This window comes from Myotis daubentonii, chromosome 9 (assembly GCF_963259705.1).
Source record: "Myotis daubentonii chromosome 9, mMyoDau2.1, whole genome shotgun sequence".
In the NCBI taxonomy this organism is placed as follows: Eukaryota; Metazoa; Chordata; class Mammalia; order Chiroptera; family Vespertilionidae; genus Myotis; species Myotis daubentonii.
The window spans coordinates 84,158,622-84,172,494 of NC_081848.1; the positions used below are offsets into that span (position 1 = coordinate 84,158,622).

The window sequence follows — 13,873 nt, forward strand, 5'->3', positions numbered from 1 at the left end:
ATAAATGCCACCGTTTCGGGGATGTAGTTTAGTATGTTTTAGTATATTCATGGAGCTGTACAGCCATCCCATGATTTAATTTTAGAACATTTTTGATCTCTCAAAAAGAAATGCCGTACACATTGATAGTCAACCGTCTTTTCCAGCCCTGCCCTTTCCCCCAGCTGGAAGAGAAGATTCTTTTATTATTCTTTCTTTTTTTAAAAATATATTTTATTGATTTTTTACAGAGAGGAAGAGAGAGAGATAGAGAGTTAGAAACATCGATGAGAGAGAAACATCGATCAGCTGCCTCCTGCACATCCCCCACTGGGGAAGTGCCCACAACACAGGTACATGCCCTTGACCGGAATCGAACCCAGGACCTTTCAGTCCGCAGGCCAACGCTCTATCCACTGAGCCAAACCGGTTTCGGCAGATTCTTTTATTATTAATGAATGGATGAATGAATTGCTTTTTATTGTAGTAAGAACATTTAACATGAGATCTACCCTCGTAACATAATTTTTTTTTTTTATCCTCACCGGAGGGTATTTGTTCCATTGAGTTTTAGAGAGAGTGGACGGGAGGGAGGACGGGAGGGAGGGGGGGGGGAGCCAGAGAAGCACTGATGTGAGAGAAACATCGGTAGTTGCCTCCCGCACATGCTGGACTGGGGTCGGCGCTGAACCTGCAGCTCAGGTATATACTCTTTCTTTTAAAAATATTTTTTTTATTTTTTACAGAATGGAAGGGAAAGGGATAGAGAGTTAGAAACATGGATGAGAGAGACACATCGATCAGCTGCCTCCTGCACTACCCCTACTGGGGATGTGCCCGCAACCCAGGTACATGCCCTTGACCAGAATCGAACTTGGGACCCTTCACTCCCCAGGCCGACACGCTATCCACTGAGCCAAACCGGCTAGGGCTCAGGTATATACTCTTTTTTTTTTTTCTTTTTTTTTTAAATTAAATCTTTATTGTTCAGATTATTACATTTGTTCCCTTTTTTTCCCCCCCATAACTCCCCTCCTCCCAGTTCCCGCCCCACCCTCCGCCCTCACTCCCCACCCACTGTCCTCATCCATAGGTGCACGATTTTTGTCCAGTCTCTTCCCACATCTCCCACACCCCTTTCCCCCCCAAGAATAGTCAGTCCATTCCCTTTCTATGTCCCTGATTCTATTATAATCAACAGTTCATTCTGTTCATCAGATTATTTATTCACTTGATTCTTAGATTCACTTGTTGATAGATGCATATTTGTTGTTCATAATTTGTATCTTTACCTTTTTCTTCCTCTTCCTCTTCTTAAAGGATACCTTTCAGCATTTCATATAATCCTGGTTTGGTGGTGATGAACTCCTTTAGCTTTTCCTTATCTGTGAAGCTCTTTATCTGACCTTCAATTCTGAATGATAGCTTTGCTGGATAAAGTAATCTTGGTTGTAGGTTCTTGGTATTCATCACTTTGAATATTTCTTGCCACTCCCTTCTGGCCTGCAAAGTTTCTGTTGAGAAATCAGCTGACAGTCGTATGGGTATTCCCTTGTAGGTAACTGAGTTTCTTTCTCTTGCTGTTTTTAAGATTCTCTCTTTATCTTTTGCTCTTGGCATTTTAATTATGATGTGTCTTGGTGTGGTCCTCTTTGGATTCCTTTTGTTTGGGGTTCTCCGCGCTTCTTGGACCTGTAAGTCCATTTCTTTCACCAGGTGGGGGAAGTTTTCTGTCATTATTTCTTCAAATAGGTTTTCAATATCTTGCTCTCTGTCATCTTCTGGCACCCCTATAATTCTGATGTTGGTACGCTTGAAGCTGTCCCAGAGGCTCCTTACACTATCCTCGCATTTTTGGATTCTTTTTTCATTTTGCTTTTCCGGTTGGATGTTTTTTGCTTCCTCGCATTTCAAATCATTGACTTGATTCTTGCGCTCCTCTGGTCTGCTGTCGGGCGTCTGTATAATATTCGTTATTTCAGTCTGTGTGTGCTTAATTTCTAGTTGGTTCCCCAATATAAGATCGAGGGTCTTATTAGTTTTCGTGTAGATCTCATTAAGTTTATCGGCAGCTTCTAAACAGTTCTTGAGAGACCTTAAAAGTGTGGTTCTGAACTCTATTTCTTCCATTGACAATTTTGTCCTGTTTCTTTGTCTCCGCATTTTGTTATGCTTCCTTGGTGCACCCCCTAGTGGTCTTTGTTCGCAGTTTTATAGATAAATCTTGATTGTTGTAGCTAATTCCAGGGAGGGTTTGACCTCCAGGCCAAGTGGCTATGAGAATCAGCTGTGTCAGCAGTGAGAGAACTTCTGTCCTCTAGGGAGGTGCTAATCTAGCCTTTGCCTGAGGCTATCCGGCAAATGCCTCTGTGCAGGGCTTGGGCGGGGCGGGTCACACAGGATCAACAGGGTGGGCCGGAGAGAGCAGTTATGGCGGCTCTGAGTCCTGTCCCCAGGGGCTCTGCCTCTCTGAGTCCCAGCACCCGCTGCAAAGCTCGGAGAGAAAGCTGCACTCGCTCTGACCGAAGCCAGACAGCCCGCTTCTGCCGTTTGAGTCTGGGTCCCTAAAGACTCGCCCGGATCTGGAGCTCAGAGTCTGCGACTCCCTCCCGATTGAAAACAACAACCGCGCCCTCCGCCGCCAGCCCGCTCCGCGCACTCCGCACCTCAGAATTTGACTTCAGCACTGCTCCTCCTCTGAGTGTCCGTATGCGTTTCTCTTTCCTCCTAGTTGTAGGACTTCCACTCAGCCAGCGTTCCTGTGGTTCTGGGTGATGTCCCTTCCGTTTTTTGGTTTCACTTTTGAAGTAGTTGTTCAAAGCAGCAAACTCCGGCGTTAACCTATGCCGCCATCTTGGTTCCTCAGGTATATACTCTTGACTGGGAATTGAACCTGTGGCCGGTCAGTGTGCAGGCCAACACTCTAACCACTGAACCACACTGGCCAGGACGCAACAACATTTTAAGTGCACAATGGGAGTATTATTAACTATAGGCACAAGGTTACGTAACAGACCCCTAAACTTATTCACCTTGCATAACTTGCATTGCTGAAATATGCCTGTTGAATAGCAACTCCCCACTCCCCTCTCCCACTCACCCCTGACAGCCACCATGCCGCACCCGGCTTCTGTGAGTGTGACGATGCCAGAGACCTCAGAGACGTGGGACCATATGGTCCCCATCCCGCGGGGACTGGCTTATTTCACTTCACGTCAGCCCTCAGGTTTCAGCCTGTTGCAAACGGCAGCGTTTCTTCTCGTTGTGACTGAGTAATATCCCACTGCGTGTCAGGGCCACGGCTTCTCCACCGTTCATCGCTTGCTGGCCTCCACATCTCGCTATTGTGACTGACGCTGCGATGGGTACGCGGGGTGGCTATCTCTCCGAAACCCTGATTTCAACGCTTTGGGATGAAAATCCAGAAGTGGGGTTGCTGGGTCTTATAAAAATTCTATTGTTCACTTTCTGAGGAGCCGCCATATTGTTTCCTACCGTGGCCACACCACGGGACACTCACAGAACAGGGCCCGGGTTCCACGTCTCACCAGCCCGGGTTGAGGTGTGTGTTTTGCCAGTGGCCACCCTCCCAGGCGTGAAGGGAGAGCTCATGGTCGTTTTCATTTGCGTTTTCCTGGTGATTGATGAGGGAGGAGCTGATCTTGTCTCAGAATTACAGAATAGAAAACAGATGTCTGAGATGAGCTGACCTAAGGTCACAGGACTGGTCACAGGCCTGTATTTTTTGAGGCCCTACTATGTGCCTGGTACGTACACGTCAGAGCTGGGACCCGAACCCAGACCGAGAGCCTCGGGCTGTGCTGGCCTGCCCTGCACTGCCCTGTCTTCCAGGGGCTTCGCAAACCTGTAACCCCGCTGTTTGGGATTCTGCCCTTTTCTCCTAATGTCATGTTACATGACCTCTCAGCATCCAATGTTCGCAAACACGACTGCGAGGGGTGGCGGAGGCGGTGGGGCGGCCACAAATTCTTCTATCACCCACAGCAGCGGTCGCCAACCGGTGGTCCGCGGAGCGCAGCTGGTCCGTGAGGTCCGAGAGGTTGGCGACCGCTGGGTCCTCCAGCATCTCTCACTTCTGGGGCCGCCTCTACCCAGCTGCAGCCGGCGGTTCTGGAGGAAACTGTCAATCACCATCCACAGCGCGGGGGCCGGGTGGCCAAGTGGAGCCCATCACAGCGCCCCATGCCCTGGCCACATGATTGGTCCAGGGCTGGACACTTGACGGGCGGTGGACCAATCAGACCCCTCCCTGATGCTCTGCTCATTTCCAAGCCTTAAGGGTGTCAAGGGCTGGGGCAGGGGTGGCAGGGCCCTTCCCCTGGAGGAGGCTGCCGAGAGAACGCTGGCAGGAGAAGAGCAGCAGAGACGACGGAAGGGACAGAGGCCGGGGGTGGGGGGAGAGGGAGCTGGTGGGTGTGGATTTCTTGGGCGCAGCCCCCGAGCTCCGCGGACCTGCTGTGGTTCCGCATCCTGGGCCCGGGGTCCTTCCAGGGAGCGTCCTTTCCGACTAAGCCGGCTGGAGGTGGTTCCCGCCCTGGTGGTCCGGACTGGATTCCAGAGCCCTGCCTGACTGACGCACTTCCCAGGCCCAAGCAGAGGCACCACTCGTATTAGCGCCATTGAAACGAGACCGTTTATTAAAAATCAATATGTTAAAAAAAATCAATGTTTTTATGACTTTTTAGAGGGGGAGAGAGAGAAACATCGATGAGAGTGAGACATCGATGGACTGCCTATTGCATGCCCCTCCTGGGGACCGAGCCTGCAACCCCCGGGGCATGTGCCGTGACCAGGAATCAAACCAGTGACTTCTGAGTGCGCTGGACGAGGCTCAATCCATTGAGACTAGGGCTCGGCAAAGCCCCAGGCGCAGCTGTAACCGGGTCCCCTGGGCGGGGACGCAGGGAGTGTGTGCGAGTCCTGGGGCGGCCCCGGCGGCCTCCTGGAGCAGCGCCCAGGTCTACGCCACCACAGGGGCCAAGCCGATCCTGTTGTTGGCGCGATCGAAGACGGTGAAATAGAGTCGCAGGAACACATCCCCCAGGACCCAGGGGCGGGATCTGCCTGAGGTGTCCATGTCCAAGTTGCTGAAGCAGATGTCGGTCTGCTCCTGGAGGGGAAGGACGTGCAGCCCTCAGCCGCGCCCTTGCCGCCCGCCACCCCATGGATGCTCCGCTGTTGGCTCCGAAAGAATCCCCGGCTGCTCCCCGCCATCCCCCTCGTCCTCGAAGACCCAGCCGAGCGCCTGGGCAGCCCTCCCGGGCCCATGCCCCCTCCTTGGCACTGCCGGCTGGTGGGGAGCTGCCTGAGCTCCCTGTGTCATCAGCCTCAGCACACGGGCCGATGAGGAGCTCAGCTCCCGGGTGCCTCCCTGGTTCAGGGCGTAGAGGCTTCCAGTTGCTCTCTCTGTGGCTGCCCCACGCCCTCTCGGCACAGCCGTGGGGACCGGCGCTGCTCGAGCCTCCACTACGTGCCAGGCACTGCCCAGTCACTGCGCAGCTTTATTCATGTCAGCGTCTAACCGCCCTGGGTACCCCATTTCACAGCCAGGGAATTGGGGCCTAGCAGGGGGCGTTTGCACCCCAGGGCTAGGGTGACCTTATGATTTATCACCCAAATCAGGACACTTCGAGATGGGAAGGGAATACAGCCCATGATTACGGGGGGCCACTGGGGCTGTCCCCAGCCAGGCCTAGGGTCCCTCCTCTTTGCCTGTCTCCGGGGTTACCGCCTACGTTCCAGCCCAGCGGTCAGAGCGCCCTGGTTGACCTGACGCTGCCTGAGGGCGAGGCCATTAGCGAGCTCCCCTGGCCCCGGCACCAGCGCTGAGCTGGCACGGGCGGCCGCTCTGCATTTTTCCGTGGCTGATGGATGCCCAGATACTCTGCTATCAAGAGGCTTGTGCTGCCCTGACCAGCTTGGCTCAGTGGATAGAGCGTCAGCCTGCAGATGAGGGGTCCCATGTTCGATTCCGGTCAAGGGCATGCACCTTGGTTCCAGGCACATCCCTGGTAGGGGGTGTGCAGGAGGCAGCTGATCAATGTTTCTCTCTCATTGATGTTTCCAACTCTCTATCCCTCTCCCTTCCTCTCTGTAAAAAATCAATAAAATATATTTTTCTAAAAAAAGAGGCTTGTGGGAGGCGCCCTCCCAGCCAGGGCTGCTGGGCAGCATCGGCAATGGCACGGCCTGGCCTCCAGTGCGGGGGGGTCTCTGAGCCACGGCCACACAGGTCCCTCCAGCCCCAGATCTGAGAACCAGCCCCCAGGGCAGCCCCTCACCCTCCGGATGTAGGCGCTGGCTGGCACTGGGTATGTGACGTTGTTTATGGTGAAGACGATGTCAGGCAGGCTCTGGACGTCATCGCAGCTGACGACGTACTGTGTGAGAGAGAGGGAGGGGGGTTGGCCCCGCGGGTCCTTCTGTGTGTGGGGAGCCCAGGGTGACCCCGGGGCGTGACCCCTCACCTCGCCGGTGCTGGTGTTATAGGCGTTGATGTTCTTCAGAATGTTGAGGACGGGGGAGAGTGGGCCAATCACCAGCGAGGTCCCGGTATCCACGACGGCCTGGCAGCCGTCGGGACAGGCCACGACCGTCCCGTTCATGGAGATGCTGAGGGACAAAGCAGGCACCAGGGTCACCCGTGGCCTCTCCCCCCGCGGCCCTCCCAGCTGCCTGCAGAACAGCCTGCAGCTCCTGCCATCCTGTCTCCCTGTGTCGGCCACACCGACCTTCCTGGACGGACTTCCTCGCAGGTCTTGAATGCATTGTGCTCTCGGTGCCTCAGGGCCTTGGCACGTGCCATCACCCTTCCTGGACCCACCCCGTCCCCTTTGTCTGGCTGATTCCTCCTGTCCTCCAGGGTCCGGATCAGTTGCTACTTTTTCAGGGAAGTGTCCCCCGAGATGAGATCAGGCCCCTCTCCTCCCCAGACTGGACCGGCAAACCCTCCTGGTGTCCAGCGCGCCCGGGCTGGGGACTCCCGATGGCTGCGACACCGTCCCTCACGCGTGTCTGCCCTGCTAGTTGGGAGAGCAAGCTGTGCCCTGCGTGCCCCCTCCAGTGCCCGTGCCCAACGCACAGTGCATGCTCCACTGTGTTTGCCGAGGGAATGGCAGGGCACGTGACGGAAGGAGGGTCAACTGGAGACACGGACCTGCTGTCCGGCCAGTGATGAAAGCCACACGATAAAGACGGAGGTTCCCGGGAGCAGAGGCTCGGAGAGGAGGCAGGGAGTGTGTTGTTCCCCCCCTGCCTCGCGCCGCCCCCCCGCCCCCCAGGCCCCTGGATGGGGGACGCCTGGGCCGGCCCAGGGCGCGGGACGTGGGCTCCGGAGCACTGTTTAGGCCTCTGTGTGACCGTATCACGCGGCCCCCTCAGTGATCGCCCCTGGCCTCAGCCTCCCTGGTCCCCCTTCCTGATGCTCTCGGTCCATCCCCTGGCCCTGGGCACGCAGACTGGGTGGGTGGGGGTCCCTTTGTGGGATTTGCTTTCAGGCCCTAGGATGGCACCCACGTGTCTCCAGGGCCAGGGAGCGTCTCCCTAGGCGGGGCGCCCTCCTGTGTGCCCAGGGCTCCCCTGTTTTCACGCTGGTGCCCTGTGTGCTGGGAACCCCTCAGCCGGGCGACCTGGATGTCCCTATTCAGACGGTGGAATTCTCCTTGACCCCTTCTCTCTGTGGCTGCTCCGACCTCGGGGGTGCGGCCCTCCCACGCTGCCCCGGCCACTGCCCTGATGGCTGGGCCTGGGCCAGTCCCCGCTTCTGGTGTCCGTGACGCGGGCCCAATCCCGGTTCCCTGGTCAGGACCCCGGTCAGGGCGGTTATGAACCCGTGGTGGGGTGCGTGCCTGTGTCTGTCCGAGTGTGTGCGTGGGCACTGTGCCTGCAGGTGCGGCTGTCACTGGCGTGGCCCTCAGCGGGGGGTGGGGGGTGCTTACCTGTCCACAGTGACCTGCCAGAATTCCTGCTCGCTCACCGGCACCCACTGGAGCTCGCCCCGGTAGTAGGAGTGATCCACGCCGCCAAACATCACCACGCTGCTGTTCCTCTTGTTGCTGGGGGGCGGGGGGGGGGGGGGCGGGGGGAGGGGGTTCTTGTGAGGGGAGGACGGTGGGTGGCGCCTCTCCAGCTCAGTGACCGAGGGTGGCACTGGCCAGCGGCCACTTAGCCACACTGCACAGGGCCCCACGGAGCAGGCACTGCCGTGACCCCCACTGTTCAGAAGGGACCTGGGGCAGGGGCACCGAGCTCGGGCCAAGGTCAGTCCCCTGGCTACTGAGGAGCGCAGCCCAGCTGTGAGCTTGAGGTTCTGGCTGGGCTTGGGCCCCCGCCTCTCTGGGGCCGGCCAGGTCCCCTCCAGCAGCCGCGCGCTCGAGGCACAGCCGGAGGCTGCTGTGCGGAGTGGCCCAGGCCCTGTGCTCAGGCTCCCCCAGGCTGGCTCACAGGCCTGTGACACCCCCGCCCCCCGCCCCCCCCCCCAAGTCTGAGCTCCTGCTCTCTCTCCAAGGAGGCTGAGCAGCCTCGCCCCTGGCCTCCGTGCCTCCTCTCTGGTCCACCGTTCTCCAGCCAGCGCCTGGGGGAGCTTGCAGAAACAGAGATGGGATCATGTCTTCTCCCTGCCTAGGCCCCTGCAGAGGCCTCCACACCCACCTAAAACCGAACGCCTGGGGCGACCTTGCCCCTGCCTGCCCCTCAGACTCCACACCTCCCTCTGCCTGCCTGCCTCCCTCCCTCCCTCCCTCCCTCCCTCCCTCCCAGCGCTCCAGCCACACTGCCCCTTGCCGGTCCTCTGTTGAGCCTGGGCCTCAGTTCCTCTCCCCCCTCGCCCGGCCTCAGTTCAGAGAGGTCCTTGCACTGCCCCTCTGAAACCGTGCTCTCATCTCTGTCGTCCTATCACCATGTTTCCCCGCTTTCCCGGAAACAATCACTGCCTGGCATGTTATCTTTTCCTTTTATTTATTTACTTGCTTCTTGTCTGCCTTTTCTCCCTCTCACCTGTCTCCATCACGTGCACAGAGCAGTACCCAGCACATAGTAGGTGCTCAATGAATATGTGTTAAACGGCTCACCTCCTTGATTTGGTACAAGCACCCCAGAGGCTCAGCTCATGCTGCAGAGCCTGGAGCTCAGGCCCCCGCAGAGCCCATAGCCTCACCCGCACTCTGCATCCTACACACGGTCTGCCCGCCGGGTCCCCCTCCAGCCTGTGCTGCTCCCTCCACCCCCTCCAGACCCTCAGCCAGCCAGGGAGCTGAGCGTTTCCACTGCCGGCCCGGTGACTGGAGACCTGCTGATGGCCTGACCACCCGGCAGAGGGGACAGCACCGTGGCCGAGCTCGAGTCCTGCCACTGCCAGTGTTTGGCTGGGCCATGTTGTGCAAAGCTCCTCTCTGAGCCTCAGTTTCCCCATCCATCAAAGGAGGGACTAGAAATACAGGGGTCGGCAAACTTGAGAAAATGCTAGATTATGGCTCAGTGAATAGAGCATCGGCCTGCAGACGGAAGGGTCCTGGATTTGATCCCTGGCCCTGGTCGTGGCGCACATAAGAGGCAATCAATTGATGTCTCTCTCTTGCATCGATGTTTCTCTCTCTGTGTCTTTCCTCCTCCCTTCCACTCTCGCTAAAAATCAATGGGAAAAAAGTCCCCAGGGGAGGATTAACAACATAAAATGAAAATGCTAGATTGTCAGCATGTTGGGCTTTGCCGGCCACGCAACCTCTATCCCAAGTGCTCGATGCTGCCATTGTAGCGCAGAAGCAGCTGCAGACAGGATGTGACTGAAGGAGCAGGGCTGTGTTCCAATAAAACTTTATTTATAAAAGCAGGTGGCGGGCCACATTGGCCGAGGGCCACTAGTTGCTGACCCCTCGACTAGGCTGCCCTATCAGGAAAGAGGGGAGGCCATGTTGTCTACCATTTCTCAGGTGACTGAAGGCTTCCGGGCAAAGGGCCTGCCCAGCCAGGCTGACCTGCTCAGGGAGGAGGAGGCTGACCTGCTCAGGTGGGAGGAGGCTGACCTGCTCAGGTGGGAGGAGGCTGACCTGCTCAGGGAGGAGGCTGACCTGCTCAGGGAGGAGGAGGCTGACCTGCTCAGGGAGGAGGCTGACCTGTTCAGGGAGGAGGAGGCTGACCTGCTCAGGGAGGGAGGAGGCTGACCTGCTCAGGGAGGAGGAGGCTGACCTGCTCAGGTGGGAGGAAGCTGACCTGCTCAGGTAGAAGGCGAAGAGGTTCTCAGGCACGAGGCCTTGCTTCCACAGGCTGTCGAAGACCGGAGTGGTGTCATTGAGGGCGATGGTGGGGTAGGCCAGGCCCAGGATGCCGTCGAAGGCCGCGAACTCCAAGGCAATGCCGGACTCTGTCGTGCTCAGGCCGAATGCCTGGGATTTGCAGACAAGGTTCCTGATCTGGGGAGAGAGGGTGGCCTCATGGGAAGGTTTGGGACACGGAGCTGGGGCTGGGCCGGGGGGAGGCGGGTGGGGCAATGCCACCAGCACCCCAGGGATCAGCTGAGGTGTGGCTGCGCCTGGAGGTGCCCGAGCAGCACCCACTGTGCATTGCCGAGGAGTCCCCCTGACACCCGCCCTCCTGCTAGCACCACCCTGGGTGGTGAAACACCCTCATCCCTCTGTATGTCTGGGGCGCCGGGGGCAGAGTGGGCCAGGAGGTTCCCCCGCAGGCCCATGAGCAGAGAGCGGGGTCGTCTTGTGTTTGGCGTTCCGGGATCTGGTGGCAGAAACCCAGTGAATTCCCTGCGATTCACTGTGGATTCTGCACCCCAGGTGTACACAGGGCCGCCGAGTTCTTGTGAAAAGACTGTATGGAGCCCTGGCCGCTTTGCTCAGTGACTAGAGCGCCGGCCTGTGGACTGAAGGGTCCCAGGTTAAATTCCGGTCAAGGGCACATGCACGGGTTGTGGGCTCGATCCATGGGGGGGTGTGCAGGAGGCAGTCGATCCATCATGCTCTCTCCTCATTGATGTTTTTACCTCTCTATCCCTCTCCCTTCCTCTCTGAAATTAATAAAAAAATATATTTTAAAAAAATAAATAAAAATGGGTTTGCCCTCACCTCTCCCTGCTCCCAGCAAAATCAGCCTTCAGCTCACCACGGGGCAAGAGCTGCAAATGCCCGTCTCCCGTGCCATGACCCGCTCGCTGGGTTGGCCACTCGGGGCGCTCTCAGCCGGGCACTGTCTCCTCCAAGCAGACGACCAGCCGCTGGGGGACTTGGGGAGACGGGTGCATCTGGCTGACCCTGCATGTGGCCCCGTAATAAGTGGGCAGAGGTCGCCAGGCCCCGCCCCCACTCACCCGCACGTCGTCGTAGCCGAGCAGCCCGGTCATACTGCCGGACCCATACAGCAGCCGGATGGGCCGGTTCGTGTCCTGGAAGGTGGACGACCGCAGAGGTTTGAAGGTTTTGTGTGTCACTGCAGACGGAGTGCAGGGGTCAGTCAGCTGTCAGGGCCTGGGGCAGGGGTGGGGGTGGGGGCGGGAGCCGCAACAGGGCCCAGGCGCTCACCACAGGCGGGACTGGAGCAGTAGATGGAGGGCACCCACAAGTCCGCTGAGCCCGTGTCAAAGATGACCTTGAACTTCTGAGGGGGCGTTCCAATGCTGATGGTGCCAACGTAGTACATCTGCCGGCGGGGGCGGGGGTTAGGCCAGGCCTTGTGGCCGGGTCACGCCTGGTCCCCAGGTACCGACCTCAATCAGGGCGTCCCGGGTCTCCTGGAATCGCTTTCCCACCACCCCACCTCCATGGCTGCGGCTCAGGCGGTGCCTTCATTGGAAAAGTTTCCCATTTTCCCCTGCAGCTCTGTGAATCCACAGCCTTCACGGCCCCGTTAGAGTGCTCCCTCCTCCAGGAAGCCCTCCGAGGTCACCCCGGACCCTGACTCCCAACTCAGCGCTGGCTGTGTCACTATCACACAGGCGGCCCTTTAACTGGCGTTTATCTTGCAGAACAGGCCAGACGCCCTGTGATCCACAGCCGTAACCACACTGTTGGTGTTAATAGCCTCCCATGCTGGAGGGGCTCAGGCACTCTGCTGGGGTCATTCTCGGGGCTGTGGAGGCTGAGCGCCCTCGGCCTGGGGCGTCCCCGTTAAGGCAGCGGTTTTGTTCAGAAGGAGCAGAATGTGTCCAACCAGCACCTGGTTCGCAGGTGCCCAGCGCCGGATCCTGGGCACCGGATCCTGGGCACCGAGATGGAGTCAGCCTGCCGCCTGGTGATTGCTGGACCCAGTCATCACAGACCAAGAGCTGAGGGTGCGAGTGCCTTCTCCCCTTTGCTGCCTGCAGGAGCCCCGCCCCCCACATCCTGGCTGCCACCCCGGGTGTACCCCAGTGCTCGGCCAGCACTAGGGAAGGCTGTGCACTGCGCCCCCACACTCACGTCCAGGTAGTTCCTCAAGGGCTGGACGGTGACGCGCGGCTGGCGCAGGGGCTTGTTGGCCTGGCTGTGGGCGTACTGCCGGAGGTGGTCTCTCAGCAGGTCCCTCTCCCGCAGGCTCTCCCGCATGGACTTGATCTTCGTCAGAGGGACGCTTCCAGCGGGAAAAGACAAGAAGTAAGACAGCAGCTCCCCACCCGCCGTTCCATGTGGCCGCCACACCTGGCCAGTGTGGCTCAGTGGATAGAGCATCCGCCTGCGGACCAAAGGGTCCCGAGTTCGATTCCGGTCAAGGGCACGGACCTCGGTTGCAGGCTCCTCCCCGGCCCAGGCCCTGGTGGGGGCTTGTGCAGGAGGCAACCCATCGATGTCTTTCTCTCACATCGATGTTTCTCCCTGTCTTTCCCTCTCCCTTCCATTCTCCCTAAAAATCAATGGGAAAATATCCTTGTGTGAGGATTTATAAAAATAAAAATAAAAACTAATTGGAGATGCGGACCTGACGACAGGGAATGATTGCATTCCCTTCTCCACCCCTGGGCGGTGGAAGGATCAGGGGACAGTGAGAGAGAGGCCGGGACAGGTGTCCCCATACTCACGTCACCAGGCACTCGGACAGGGCCACCAGGCTGAGGAACCCGATCCACCTCATCGTGCGTTCTCCCCGCGTCACGTCCTCCGGAAGGCTCGGTGTGGAGGGTGCGGCGAGGGGCCAGCGCTGCCCATATATACGCTCTGACCTGCGCCCGATCCCCTGGGAGGGCTGCTGATGGCCCCGATAAAAAACTAACCTCCCGATAAGATCTTTATTCCCATCAGCTTCCGGATCGGGGGAGAGGGGAAGGACTTAGAAAAATTCGGAATACAGAGATCTCTATCGTCATCTCCTCCTTGGGGCATGGCTGGGGGACAAGCCCAAACCACATGACCTCAGTGAGAGTGGGGAGATGCGTGCTGGCCTGGAGGGAAAGCTCGCTCATCATGTCATAACGTAAGTGCTGGCGACCACGCTTGGCATCCTTGGTCTCATGTCCTCCTCGTAGCCACCCTGTGAGCTGTGCATCGGGGAGGAGCGTGCTGGGAGGAATGGGGGTCCCCCGGCAGAGGGAAGACGGCGGGAGCCCACAGGCGTAGGAGTGGCTTTAGGTGATGGGGCAGACGGTACGAATTGGGGGGGCACTTGAGATCCAGTCTCCTCCAGAAACCTGTGCTGGAGGAAGTGGTCCCCGCGCGCAGGGGGGACTCATCCACCAGCAGCACCGAGGACCCAGCAGGCGGGGCGGGGCTGGGTGCTGCCATTCAGGAGGCACAGGTGGTCCCAGCCTCCAGGCAGCGTGCAGGCCAGGCCAGGGCCCCTGAGCTCAAGGCCCAGAGAAAAGGGACCGGAGCGGAGGGCTGGGCGGCTGCGTGGGCTCGGGCAGCACATGCCCCGTCCCCAAGGGCAGCCCCCACTCGGCTCGGACGGCGTAGGATCCGGG

General features: G+C 58.4%; 1 protein-coding gene across 1 annotated transcript; it reads right to left on the bottom strand.

Annotated features, from left to right (window-relative positions):
* Window positions 1-4,793: 4,793 nt before the first annotated feature.
* On the bottom strand, window positions 4,794-13,265 carry LOC132242350 (pepsin F-like). The gene is made up of 9 exons (XM_059711252.1): window positions 12,995-13,265; window positions 12,399-12,549; window positions 11,523-11,640; window positions 11,312-11,430; window positions 10,207-10,406; window positions 7,938-8,054; window positions 6,468-6,612; window positions 6,282-6,380; window positions 4,794-5,110 (listed from the first exon to the last, which is right to left on the bottom strand). Exons 1-9 carry the CDS (start codon window positions 13,045-13,047, stop codon window positions 4,961-4,963), a joined length of 1,152 nt encoding a protein of 383 aa, XP_059567235.1. The 5' UTR covers window positions 13,048-13,265; the 3' UTR covers window positions 4,794-4,960.
* Between the last annotated feature and the right edge of the window lie 608 nt (window positions 13,266-13,873).

Excerpts from the sequence above, each read along its gene's own strand:
- LOC132242350 (XM_059711252.1), bottom strand. The coding sequence starts at position 13,047 with ATGAGGTGGATCGGGTTCCTCAGCCTGGTGGCCCTGTCCGAGTGCCTG. Across the intron at positions 11,641-12,398 it reads CCTTGAGGAACTACCTGGAC|ATGTACTACGTTGGCACCAT; the intron begins GTGAGTGTGGGG and ends CCCCGCCGGCAG. Across the intron at positions 5,111-6,281 it reads CCAGCGCCTACATCCGGAGG|GAGCAGACCGACATCTGCTT; the intron begins GTGAGGGGCTGC and ends CTTCCCCTCCAG.